Source organism: Zalophus californianus, chromosome 5, assembly GCF_009762305.2.
Source record: "Zalophus californianus isolate mZalCal1 chromosome 5, mZalCal1.pri.v2, whole genome shotgun sequence".
Lineage (NCBI taxonomy): Eukaryota > Metazoa > Chordata > Mammalia > Carnivora > Otariidae > Zalophus > Zalophus californianus.
This window is the reverse complement of record NC_045599.1, coordinates 21,835,754-21,849,228: the sequence shown is the minus strand read 5'-3', so window position 1 is coordinate 21,849,228 and position 13,475 is coordinate 21,835,754. Positions and strand designations below refer to the sequence as shown.

Sequence of the window (13,475 nt, the reverse complement as noted above, 5' to 3'; positions counted from 1 at the left end):
AGGCTAGATTGAATAACTGTCCTAGCCCTTTGGGAGGATATTCTCTCTCAGTTTTGGAAAATATTTTTCTTTGGACCACAGCAATTGAAGTGTGCTCTCAGAGTCAGACTGATTGATTAGATGGTCCGGAAACACACTTCCCCCTTGCCATGTCTTCCTCTGATCTAAACCTCCAGGTTTGAGAAGTTGAGCAAATTTTACATGAAACTTGGGTTTATTCAGAATATAGCCCTGGAAGTAAATGAAATATATGTACTTAACTTTTATCTATTTAAATGTGTATACATTTAACTTTTGTCCCATTTTTGTACTTCACAACTTCCTTCCTTCTACACATACAGACTTCTCAACATTTCCACCCTCACAGAAAATAAAATGTGTCAGCACTACACAGCACCAGTTGGCACGCTTTCCCCAAATAGGGCCCGTTGTTTGAAACTCTTTGCCATTTGAAGGAGCCAAATGGAGAAAAAAATGTCATGCGCATTTGATGAAACAAATTTGCAGACACTCAAATGCTTCAGCCACTGATGCCTCTTGGGGAAATTCTGAAAAACATCCTATCTGTAAACAATCTGTTTCAGTGCCACATGTTTTTTAAATTTCTTTGCCCGTTGACATTTAAAAAAAAATAAAGGAACACATTTGCTTGTGAAAACAGGACCTTTTGTTTCTTATACATATACTTTATCATAGAAATTAAAACGAAATAGGTCATCTGGCCCATTTGCTTGTGAAGGATCATTTTCTAAAGAAATCCTAGTTCTTTGGCCAACCTCATTTTGAACTGCTAAGATCTTTCTTATGGCCTCTGTTCTCAAGTTAAATAGAACTTATTATTAAAATGAGAAATTCTAGAGCTAATGTTTTCTTTTGTATCTATCTATAGCATTTCTTTTTCTTTTCTTTAGGTTTAATTCTTTCTTTTTAGACTTGTTTTATATTGCTGTAATTTTTGTCTACCAACATATTTTTGAAAATTCTCTTAGGCTTGTGATACTATTTCACTTCCTCAGCTTTTGAAGCTGTTTTGAGCCACATGACTTCTTTGACTAATGAAATAGGAGAAGTGGTACATGTAACTTCCAATTTATCCCTCCTTCATTTGCTACCTGTGAGGACTGCAGAAGTGCATTCCCAGGTAAAATTTCCATCCAGAGGGTCTCTTAGTAACTATGATGAATAGAGTCCCTCTCCATCACACCCTGGATGGGTGTTGTGAAAAAGAAACAAATTCTTCAGATAAATAAAATATTAAGCCATTTGCTGCCTGCAACCAATAGCCTGCAAAAAATTTTAATGATAATCAAATTAAATTGAAATGAATTGAAGTTTTGGTATTTCTTGATAATACCTGAAGGAAGAATTATCTTTCTCACCGATTACAAGTCTAGCATCACTACCACCATTCGATGCACTACTTGATGTGAAATCTCTGTTGAAGTTGCTTATGTATAGCATTTAGGCTATACAATTTAGGTTAGGTGAATTTGAGATGATCGTACAGGGACAGAGTGGGGATGGGGGCAGGAGAGTATGATATGAATCAGCTCCTCAATTATTGCAAGATCTCAACATGAAAGAAGCTATATGAGAGGATGAACAATGGATAAAAACTGCAATGGATGTGTTATCTCACATCCCAGCATCTAGGGAGATAACATTACTCTTCCAGATAGAGTAATGTTAGATACTATCTAGATAACTAGCAGATATCCTCAGAAGTAAAGACTCAATTTCTATACTATTTGTGTTCTTTTGTGGGGAAAAACTCAATTTTTTTAGATCAAATAAATTTTCATACTTTACTAAATAGTTTGCTTCCTTAAAGTCTGCGAACGTATATTCATTAAATCTCTTCTATGAAGAAATGTTTCTCTGAAAGGCTATCAAAATTACAGTGACAGTATCTATTCATCTTTTGTCTTGCCCTAAGTGACAGCACAGTGGCTGTTTTACATTTCCTGTGAATTTCCATTTGCCAAACCTTATGCATTAGGTTAGACCTATTTTGATTTTGTGATTCTGTTAGGTTAGGGTCCCTGGGGAGCAGATTACTGGAGGTGGCTCTTGGGAGTGACACCTATAAAGGAAGAGGGAGCAGAAATGCAACAGCAGCCTCAGCAATTCTGTGGCGCTTGTGGATCAGGTCTCGCCTTTCAGAATTGTCCTCAGTCTAAGGAAAGACACCTGGTCTTGTGGCCCTGCATCAACCAGTCATTGGATACAAGATGACCCTGGGGCATCAGAGCTCTTCCAGCTGAGGGAAATTCCCAGAGAGAGACTCAGCTCTGAGTTATCATCAAGCCCAGTGAACTCAAAATCAATCAGTTGATCTAAATGCAAAACCTAAAACTATAAGACTTCTGGAAGAAAACAAGACAAAACATTTGTGAGCTTGGACAAAGATTTCTTAGATCCGATACCAGAAGCCTGATCCATGAAAGTACAAAGTTATAAATTAGACTTTATAAAAATTAATAACTTCTGCTCTTCTAAAGACACTGTTAAGAGAATGAGAAGAGTAACCAGAGACTGGAGAAAGTAATTGCAAAACACATATCTGAAAAATTACTTGTGTCTAGAATACATAAAGAATTCTAATCCAATAATAGGAAACAAGAAACTTAAAAATGGACAAAAGATTTCAATATATACTTCACCAGATAAGATGTAAGGATGGCAAATAAACACAATAAAGGTGCTCAGCACCATTAGCTATTAAGGAAATGCAAATGCAAGCCACACTGACATAAGACTACATCTATCAGAATGGCTAAAACTTAAAAGGCTGACCCTACCAGGACTGGAGAGAATGTGGATAAACTCAAACTCTCGACATGCTGGTGGAAACGTAAAATGCAACCACCACTTTGAAAAGCAGTTTGATGGTTTTTAAGAAAATTAAAAGTATATCTACGGTACGATTCAATCGTTTCACCCTTAGGTGTTCACCCAAGAGAAGAGAAAGCGTATGTCCATACAAACAGTTGTATGGGAATGTTTATAGCGGCTTTATTTGTAAGAGTCAAACACTTGAAATAACCTAAATGTCAGCCAATAGGTGAAGGGATAAACAAACATACATTCAATACAGTGGGATACTATTCAATAAAAATGAATTATTGATACACACTACAACATAGATGAAGCTCAAAATAGTTTTGCCAAGTGAAAGAAGCCAGTAAAGGGGTTACATACTGTGTGACTCCATTTATATAAAGCTCAAGGAAATGCAAAATAGTATACAGTGACACAAAGCATCTCAGTGCTTCCTTGAGAATGGCCTATAGGCAGGTGGGGAGAAGTGGGTGAGAGAGATGACAGAGGAGCATGAGAAACTCCTGGGGGTGATGGAAAGGTTCCTTCTCTTAACTGGTTTGTATACATATGTCAAAGTCAAGTTTGCTTCAGTAAGAGAGAGACAGAAGGAAGGGAAGGAAGGAAAGAAGGAAGGAAGGAAGGAAGGAAGGAAAGAGAAAGAACAGAGGAAAGAAAGAAATCCAAAACAGAAAGTTCTGAGACATCATTTCTCATGAATTAAAGTGAAATACACATATATCCAATTTTCTAGAACAGCCACAAATCTTTATGTTTAAATATACATAGAAATACAGTTCTATATTGATCTCATTCTAAGAATAAATAGGAATATTTCCTCTAAATCACTTGAAATGGTCATTTAAAACACAAGTAATATATTAACAAATGATTTGAAAGTTTGCTCCTCAACGGGAAGAATTTTCTGAAAGCCATTTTAGAACATTAAAATTTAGAAATAGGAGAATGCGACAAAATACCTGCTTCCTGCAAACATAATGCTATATCATACCAAGTATTAAAAGAACAGAATTTATACAATTTGACACAATTTAAGGCATTGCTTGCCTTCCCCAGTTTATCAAATGCAAAAATCTTTCAGCTACTTTAAGGTCATTTTGGAGAGCTGACTTTCTGTGTAGTGTGACAGATTAAAAATTTTAAAAAGTGCTTTCATATTTTTGGCACCTAAGATAATGATCCTTTAATGAAGTCATCACTAAATTGCAACTTGAAAGCTAAAGGTTTATGAGGTTTTATAATAAGCTTAGTTTTGCACAATGAGCGAACTACTTCATACATATTCTAGCATAATGAATTCATACCCACATGCTCACTTTTGGAGGATGTCACATAACCGGTGACATCACATGTTTTACATGATTCATCTCTGTGTGTCACAGTTGGGCAGGAATAGTTCAGAGGGAGAAATCCTGAGCCAGGTATCTGGTTCAGGTCAAGCCTCCTTACAAGAGAATTTTTATTTACTCAGCAGCCTCAAATGAGATGATTTATATGCACTCGCTGTTCTCTGTCAGAAGATATTCAAATGCAGCAGAGGCAACAGTTTAAATAATATCCTCAACCTCCAACAGGCCCAGAAGAATAGGGTGCAGATAAACAGGGACAACCTGGCACCTGAGATGTCGATCTCATCTTAGTGAGACTAACACCTCATTATCCCAGAATGTCCCTACTACGGGTGCACACATATTCCTCGGTCACTCAGTAGCTGAAATCTTCCCCAACCTCCCCGAATCTCAACTTCTTAATTTCTAACATGGTAATAATTACAACGAAAGTATCAATATGAGACTGGTGATTCTGAAACCCCCCAGCCATCTGCTGTGGTAAGGAATCGGAAGGACAGCCTCTGTCAATCACCTAGGGCCATGCCTGGGGCTCAGTCCATTTGTTCTATTTCAAACAATAAAGACTGAGTGCTGTTTTGCTATCAGAGACCCTGTCTTGTGGACACAGAGATGAACAAAGAAAGGCCCGTTCTCCCTCTAAGAATGTAGTTTACCAGGAGAGTCCAAAAATTGAGGTACTATTCAGAGAACAGTGTACTAAAGACAAATAGGAAACGACCATCTCCAGATAGGAGGAGAATGTTTCGCTATGCATGGGTGGTCGAGACACCTTCACAGAATTAAACAGATTTCATCCTTCAATTTCAATGTCTTCTGCTAAAGCAAACAGCCACTATTTAAAAAAGGCACCTGAGATGCACCCGCAAGCTGGTATATACCAGCTATATACCTCGTGGTATATAGCAGAATCGGCTCTGATGAGTGACCATTCCAAGAGTTGCAAGATCTGAAAGGCATCGTGTGATGAGCAGACAGCACTAATTGTGGATGTCTTATGGCCTTGAGGTCTCTAATTCTAACCTCCTCCAGCTAAATGTATTCTTTGAGAAATGTAAAAACACAGTAGAACACAGCAGAACCAGCTACTTGCAGCCCCAGGGCTCCCAACTGTCTTAAATGTAAATTGAAAGCAGTAGATTCTGAACTCCAGGAAGCTAATTGGGAGCCCTGGGCAGAAATCCTAAATGTGGTAATTGGCACCTGTCCTTTTCAGTGTCATACGCAGCCAACTAGAGAGTTACCTCTAGGGTGCTAATTGATTAGCGTTGTTAGAGGGAAAGGCGGTAAACGGAGACTGGTGAGCTGAAGTCTCTCATTTCCAAAACTGCAATTTAACTGCTTATCCAAGAGTTCTAAGAGGAGAAAAAGATGTTTTCATATGGTACTGGCGAGTGATACTTTTTCTTTGGACAACAGAATTCTAAGTAGCTCCAACAGGCGTATTAAAAAAATCTTCATTGTTAGGCTTTTTTTTTTTTTTTTTTTTTTTTCCAGCTGAAAAAAAGCAATGTAAGATTAAATGATCACTACCGTTAGCAAGTAGATTTTTAATAAAATGCATGTTCTACTAGTCTAAGCTGGTCTCCCTTGACTTCTGTTTCTTTAACAAAACCCTCCTCCTGAAGATAATTATGGATTTGAGGGATACGTCCAGGCTATCTGGGGCCGGGTTAAGTGAATGTAACTTTGAAAAGAGATGTTTATGTTTTTGAAAAAATAATGGCAGGAGTGGGCTTCTGGATATGCGCCTCACTAGATCAACTGTTCTTAGCTGATGATGCTGAGATGGGACAGGAGTAGTAGGGTAGAGCTGCTGAATCCAGAAGGAAATCGAAAAATCCAAGATCAAGGTCCCCGGGCCCACAGGGAAGCCCATTTGAATGCTATTGATTCCAAATAACTATACTCCAGCGCACTGGTAGGTACTTTGCCAACCATTTTCACATCCCAAATATCGTATTTGAAGTAGACTATTAAAGCTCATCATCCTGATTTTATGGATGAAATATACGACCCTGAGAGTTTAAATGACTTGGTTATGGTCACCCAGCTTGGAGGTGGGACACTTGGGCCTGATTCCTTGGCCTGTGATCTTTCTTCTATACCATATGGCCTGTACGTTAGAGCTGAAAGTGTTGTTCCAGAAATGTCCATGGTGGAGTCTAGGGGATCCTTACTAAAACTGAATCAAGCGTGTACAGATGGCTTTTTTTTTTCTTTAAGGGAAATTCTCAAATTCTCTTATAAAAGTGGAGGACTAGTGTAATGAGCTCCCGTGTCCCCATCCCCCAGCTGTAACGTCTCTCAACAGCCTTCACATTTGCTATCTGAGGCCTAGACAGGTAGTAGATGGGGCTCGGAGAAAAAGCACCTAGATGTCCCAGGGCATAAGAGAGCTCATGGGAGAGACAAGATCTCAAAGGTCAGAAATAGGTATGTCATCAACCGACTAGAAAGAGCAGGCACTGGAAATACCTAGAATAGACTGTGATTTCACCCTTAGCCTAAATAAACTGCACAATGTGATTTACCCAATCGGTACCTTGTTTGAATTCCAGAATTTCCTCACATATAAGCAAATACTCTGGAGTAACCAGGATGTCTGTGATATTGTGGGGCCACACCATAGCGCACCTAACTTCCCTACTGCCCAATAATATCACTTAGTTGGCACTCCACCCGCTTGGCTGCATGCTACTAGAAAAAAAAGGATATTCCATGTTTTATTTTTAAAATCTTTACTAATAAAAATGCGAAAGCAAAACTAGATCAGGAAAATCTCAGCATTAATCAAAGAAGTTACAGTTGTATTAACCATAATGCTTTAAAAAAAAAAAAAGAATTCGCGCAAACTTCATTTCTTACCGGTTTTTTGTTTCTCTGTTGTATATTTGACTCTGAACTTGCAGACCTGGTGCTGAAATAAAGTAAGAGTTTAGAATTCCAAAATTTTATCTCAGGTGTGCACACACTTTTATACACAGATACACACACACACCCCCCCCACATCAAATAGATCTTTACGCTGTGACACTGAAGATAATTGTCATAAAGTATTTCCTCCAAATGTCAATTTCTGAACTTTTCTAAAGGAAATCAAAACTATGGAATGTAAACTTCACTCAAAGAAGATAAAATAGCTTTTAAAGTTTCTCTTGAGAATAAGCAGTCTGAACAGTACAGTCTGTTCTGAAAACCTGCAAAATCTCTTATTTCAACTAAAAAAAGAAAAAGAAAAAGTGGAAGAAAGCCTATCATCCTACTAAACAGCAGACTTGGGGAATTCTTTGTCTCCTACGCTGTTTCTCACTCAATCTCTCTTTCTGGGATCATTTCCAGTAGTTTACAAACATGCTGTTATTTATTGCATCTTGAGCCCTCTTAACCCTTTACTTTCGGCTTGATTACCCCGATCCCCCCTTTTTTTAATAATGGGTGTTTCTTTTTTTTCTTTTTTTAGATTTAATTTATTTATTTGACAGAGAGAGACAGCAAGAGAAGGAACACAAGCAGGGGGAGTGAGAGAGGAAGAAGTAGGCTTCCCGCGGAGCAGGGAGCCCAACACGGGGCTCCTTCCTAGGACCCCAGGATCATGACCGGAGCTGAAGGCAAATGCTTAACGACTGAGCCACCCAGGCGCCCCACCCTGATCCCCTCTTTAATGAGGCTGTATTCTCACTGTCTCTCCTCCTGCGTTTTGTTAAGGCGGCTCTCCATCCAGACTCTCACAAGCACTATTCCATAGAAACTGCCCTTAGTTCATCAGCGATCTGCACATCACTGTATTTAGTGATCATTTGTCACATCTCACCTTACTTGACAGCTTTTGACATGATTTATCGCTTCCTCCTTGACAGGCTCTCTGCACGCGGCTGCAGGACGTCCTAAGCTCCCAGGGTTTCTTGCTGTCCCACCCGCTGCTCCCTCTCAGTTTGCTTTGATGGTTCTTTCTCTCTCCCGGTGCTCTCACCCTTGGCATGCTCCAAGGCTTCCTCTCTCCTCTATTCTTATCCACTCCGTTGATAATGTCATCCAACCTCATGGCTTTAAATTTGTCAATATGCTGATCACTGCCAAGTACGCATTTCCAGACTTCTCCCTTGCATTCCGGATTCATTCATGCAATGGCCTACTTGACATCCCCACTGGGATGTCTAATAGATAGCTCAGTTTCACCATTTCCAAAGCTAACCCCTAATTCGTACCCCCAATTTTCTGCTTACAGTCTTCCCCATCTCAGTTGATGATGACAGCATCCTTCCACTCACTCAGGCTGACACCTTGACTCCTTTTTTTTGTCTCAGAATCCATATCCAATCCAGCCAGAAACTCTTGGCTCGACAGTCAAAATATATCCAGTATCTGGCCGGCTCTCACCATCCTCACTGCTGACATCCTGGTCCAAGCCTCAGACCACCATCAGCTTGTGCCTGGATTATTGCAATAGCCTCCTGAATGGTGCTCTCTGCTTCCATCTTTGCCCACTACGTTCTGTTTTCCGTACACCTACCATAAGAAAAATTATGTCACTCCTCTGCTCAAAACCCTCCAGTAAGGGATCTCATTTCACACAGAATAAAAGCTGACACCCGTATAACGGCATACGAGGTCCTACCGATGTCTCACCCGTTCACCCCTCCCGTCCGCTGTAGGACTCCAGCCCACTCCCTCCCACCTACTTTCTCCGCCCATACCACCCCACCTCTGCCTCTCTCAGTTCATCTGATACTCTTCTCAATCAGTCCTGCTGGCTTCCTCACTGTTCTTCCACCTCCGTGTATAGACAGACTCTCCTGTCAAGTCCTAATGCCAGGAACATGTACTCCATCCTTCTCTGCTTGACTCTTTTCCACTCCCGTCTTGTCTTTGTTCAAATATCTCTTCTCAGTGAGGCCCACCGTATGCGCCCTCCTTTAGAACTGACCTCTTAGGGCACCTGGCTTGCTCAGTGGGTTGAGCATCCAATTCTTGATTTCAACTCGGGACATGATCTCAGGGTCATGAGATTGAGCCCTGAGTTCAGCTCCACGCTCAGCGGGGAGTCTGCTTGAGATTGTCTCTCTTCCCTTCCCTCCGCCCCTCCCCCCACTTGAGTGTGTGCTCTCTCTCTAAAATAAATGAGAAAATCTTTTTACAAAATTAAATTGACCTGCCCACCCTCTATCTATCCTCATGGCCTCGCTTAATTTTTCTTTGCTATATTTACCACTTTCTAGCATACTATAGAATTTGCTTATTATGTTTCCTCCCGACTGAAAAGGCAAACTTCTTGAAGATAGGGAATTTTTTCTATTATTATTTTATTACCCCTTCCTTGGCATCTTGAGTAAGGCTATAAATGGTCAGTAAATATTTTTTAACGAATGAATGAATAAATGGATGATTTAGTAACACGCCAATCTTAACGTCTTGTTCTTCTGCCTGCCAACCACTAAGCCTTACTTTAAAATCCCAGGGTACTCCTATGATTCTCTATCCTACTATCTCCCTAATGAATGTATTATTTTATTTCCATGTTATTGTGCATGTCTTTCACTTTTCAAAAACCTTAAAACCTTTTAAATTGTTCACAAAGTAATCAGTGACTATTGAACAAAATTAATTAGATTCCCACTCAGTGGAGGGACACGCTGGGGTTCTGAGGGAGGTAATGGCTCTTCTCGCATCATACCAAATCAGCAAAAACCAATATTTTGGTGCTTTCTACTTGACAGCACCTCTTTATCATGAAATGGAAAACAAACTTTGTCATCATGTTGCTGGGCAAAACAACAAATGGTTTTGAAAGACCTTAATAAGCTGCTCCCTTTTACCATCTAACTAATTTTATCTTCTATGAGTACATCTCACAGACATGATATTCTTCTCAAACTGTACTACCCGGTGATCCCAGACTATGTGTTTATCCTTTTCTTTGGTTGTTTCCTCTGACAAGAATGCTCTTGCTCTCTTCTACGTTAGTTAAAATCCAACCTATTCTTCACACCATGACTCAAATTCTGCCTTTTCCTGAAGCTTTTTTGATCCTACCGGTCAAAAGTGTTTCTTACCTCTGTGTCCAAAGCAGTATGTGTACGTCTGTCTCTTATTATAGCCCTGATTACATTTCATCATGTAAGTAATTATTTGTCGACCTATGTTTTTGCACTCCTCAGTGATACTTCCTAGAGGACAAGGAATATCTTTGTTTGTTTTTTATTCGCCCAGTGACATACCACGCAAGAAATTAATACACGGTCACTGGATGAAGCCCAACAAAAAACACAAAAAGTTGTGGGTACAGTACCCCTTTGTGCATATGCAGATGCGCCACAAGTGTACAAGAGAAAGTACCATTTGGAACCACCTTCTTTTAATAATGCCTGAAACAAAACTACAGATTTAAAAGTGAGGGAGCTTTGGCTGCCTGACAATAATATTTAAAGGTCATGAGTCATGGCCTCAGAGTAACCATAGCTACTCCGCATACACAGTACAAGTCATGTTTGTAGCATAACTCAGGAGAAAGCCTATTAGCCTTGAGAGAGAGAAAAATGAGAATTAACAAATATATTTATGAAGCTTGTTTTTATTGCAGTGGTTTTGTTGTACTTCGAGGTTCATGGAAACACTGAGAAAATCCTTTAAATTTCTATCAGCAGGGAGTATTAATAGGACATTTCAGCTTTACAGTCATTTTTTTTCCTCAGTAAGGAACAAGAACATAAATATTTCCTTCCTTTCAGTGACATATCTATCTGTTTTCCAACCTTTACCCTGTGTTTTTTTACAGGGGTAGCAATCAGTTACCACTTCGTTCGTATGACTAGAAGACTTTACTAAAACTGGCTTGGAAATACAGCTATTGAGCGGGAAAGAATTTCCTGGGAAAATACCTTCTTTATTCCCTAGGTTAATCACATCCAAGGACTAACCCTCTTTTCTTAGACCAACACAGGAGCAAATTCCCATTTGGTTTCTATAAACTGTAGAGAAGATCTGTCTCAAGGGCATGAGAAGGACAGAAAGAAAAGTAGGTCCCAGGCACATGGGACCAGTTTGCTCCTGCGTAGAAATGAAGGAGCTGACCTGAACCCACCTAAGGGTAAGCCAAGGTAGTATGTACTCAGCTGTGTCCAAGCTCACAGCCCTGCTCTCTACTTGCACGGAACACTCAGCTCCATATACCAGGAGAACAAAAACACCAATGGTAATTTACAGTGAGAGCACAGTCCTGCTTTTCACTTGGCCTCCCTGCTGGTTGTACACTGGGCTATTTATTTAAAGTTGTTAATCACAGGGCATTTTCTCTTCATTTGGTAACATTATGTTCACCTCTCTGATTGTCAGCACGTTGACATATTATCTCTTTAGAGGCTGTGTTCAGGGAAATTAAAAGAAAATGAGTGTTTGCTAAATTTCGTTTTCTTTACCAGACAAAGACTCCCTCCCTCCCAAAGACTGTTAATCTTTTGAAGGTCGTAGACCTTTTGCACATGGAAACAACATCTCACATAAGGTTTTGGGGTATTTGTGAATTTCCCACAGCACCTATGGACCATAGACCCAAGGTGAAAAGCACTAATAGCTCTGCTTAGTTAGGCTTTAAAATGTATTTTCATTACATGAAATGTGTGGACCTTGTTTTTATTTGCTTTTCACAGGACACCACCCATCACAATCTAGCTCTTTCTACAGAGGAGGTTATGGTCATCTCCTTTTCCAGGCTTAAAAGAAAATGCTAAGTGGCAGGTATTTCTACATTTGAAGGGGAAATGCGTATTGTGCCTACATGTGAACTTCCCTGTGACCAACTGTAGGTCAATTACAGAGGTGAATTTTACTTCCATGTTTGTAGCCAGAGTTGATTTGGGGTTTTATGTGAGGAAAACTGGAATGACCTATCTTCTTTTGTGGACATCTCCTGGCAAGGAAGTGGTGAAGGTGACGTTTCATGACGGTGGTTCTAATAACCTTCAGCCTTCCCTCCCCATGCCAATAAAATGGTTGGGGTGAGTATGTGATTTTGAGAAGAGCAAGTAAGGGACATTTTATTCATTCAACAAATATTTATTGAACACCTATTGTGTATCAGACCCTGACCTATGAAAGCACCATTCAAAGAAAGGGGTCCTTTTCCAGGATAAGGTGAAAAGTCTGTTTGATGTTTTCCCCCAGACTTTAAAGAAAGGTTTTCTTTGAAGCCCTCAATAAAATCTCCTTCATCTAGAAATTCCCACGAACTCTTTTGAGACAGAAGGAGCTGGGAACTCACCTGATTCTCTCTGGGGTTTCAGGCCCTGGGGCCACAGATTTCTTGCTATAACATTCTCCCATTTCAAGTCAGGCCCACTGGTGTACCCAGTCCATGGGACAGACATCAACTATCCCCATTCCTTAGCTTCAGAATCCCTGTGGACTGTTCTACTGTTCCCTGTTGCTAGGCAACCACAATAGTTGTGGGAAGAACAGTTACTTCCCAAGGGAAAAAAAAATCTCAATTACAAAGCCACAGTAACCCTTCAAAACATCTCACAAATCAGATCCAGGCATGAGTATTCAGGAAGAATCACCACATATTCATCATTTCTGGAAAATGCATTCAAAGCAGGCCAGAAGCAGTGGTTTTGCGCTCAAGCCATGGCTTGCTTGCATCTAGAACCAGTGCTGACAGTCACACTCCTTGTCTAAGAGGGGCGCATCCGCAGAAATGGGTTGGTTTGCAGGATGGCAGTAGTTTTTGCCCCAGACTCCACCTCCTTGTGATGATCTTCTTTCCCGGGGACCCCCAGACTCCAAGATTCCACCTCGCCACATTCTGACAAAGGCTTCTTTTCCTGATGCAGAGGTGGTAAATTGTGCCCAATGAGCATTCTGTTCAGTGTCACAACTCATCTGCACCGCTGCTCCCTCTTCCCTTCGCTTGTCCAAAGACACCAGCCACTTTCTTCCAGCCAGTTGCTGTATCTCTCCCTGGATGTGTTCATGGTCCCGGGTCAGCCTGTATGCACTGCACTTCCTGCCGGAGCAGGAAGTGCATGTAGGACTTCCACAATCTACAGATGGGAATCACTTCTGGGTTTGGATTCTTTCCATCCTAGGCTCGCCCAAACCTGATCACATAGCCCATCCCAAAAGAACTTAGGTTGGAATGACAGCAATTTTTCCAATCACAGAATTTGTTTCTAGGGATAGAGCACATTAGATCAAGTGACTGCAAAAGCAGTGGGCAAGGTTGGAACTTATCAGTTCAAGAGTATAATTAGCATTTACTTCTACAATAAGATTTTAAGTCACCTCAAT

At 40.4% G+C, this 13,475-nt stretch overlaps 1 protein-coding gene across 4 annotated transcripts in view; it reads right to left on the bottom strand.

Annotated features, from left to right (window-relative positions):
- Positions 1-12,585, bottom strand: part of CCDC192 (coiled-coil domain containing 192) — a 197,981-nt gene extending 185,396 nt beyond the window's left edge. For 3 of the 4 annotated variants that reach the window (XM_027607030.1, XM_027607031.1, XM_035727808.1), the window contains exons 1-2: positions 12,448-12,585; positions 7,059-7,110 (exon numbers count right to left, since the gene is read on the bottom strand). In XM_027607030.1, the coding sequence (XP_027462831.1) occupies positions 7,059-7,110; positions 12,448-12,509 (114 nt within the window). In that variant the 5' untranslated portion in view covers positions 12,510-12,585. Of the gene's footprint in view, positions 1-7,058; positions 7,111-8,004; positions 8,141-12,447 lie in introns of those variants that run through there. The other variant, XM_027607033.1, reaches the window with a different exon arrangement.
- Between the last annotated feature and the right edge of the window lie 890 nt (positions 12,586-13,475).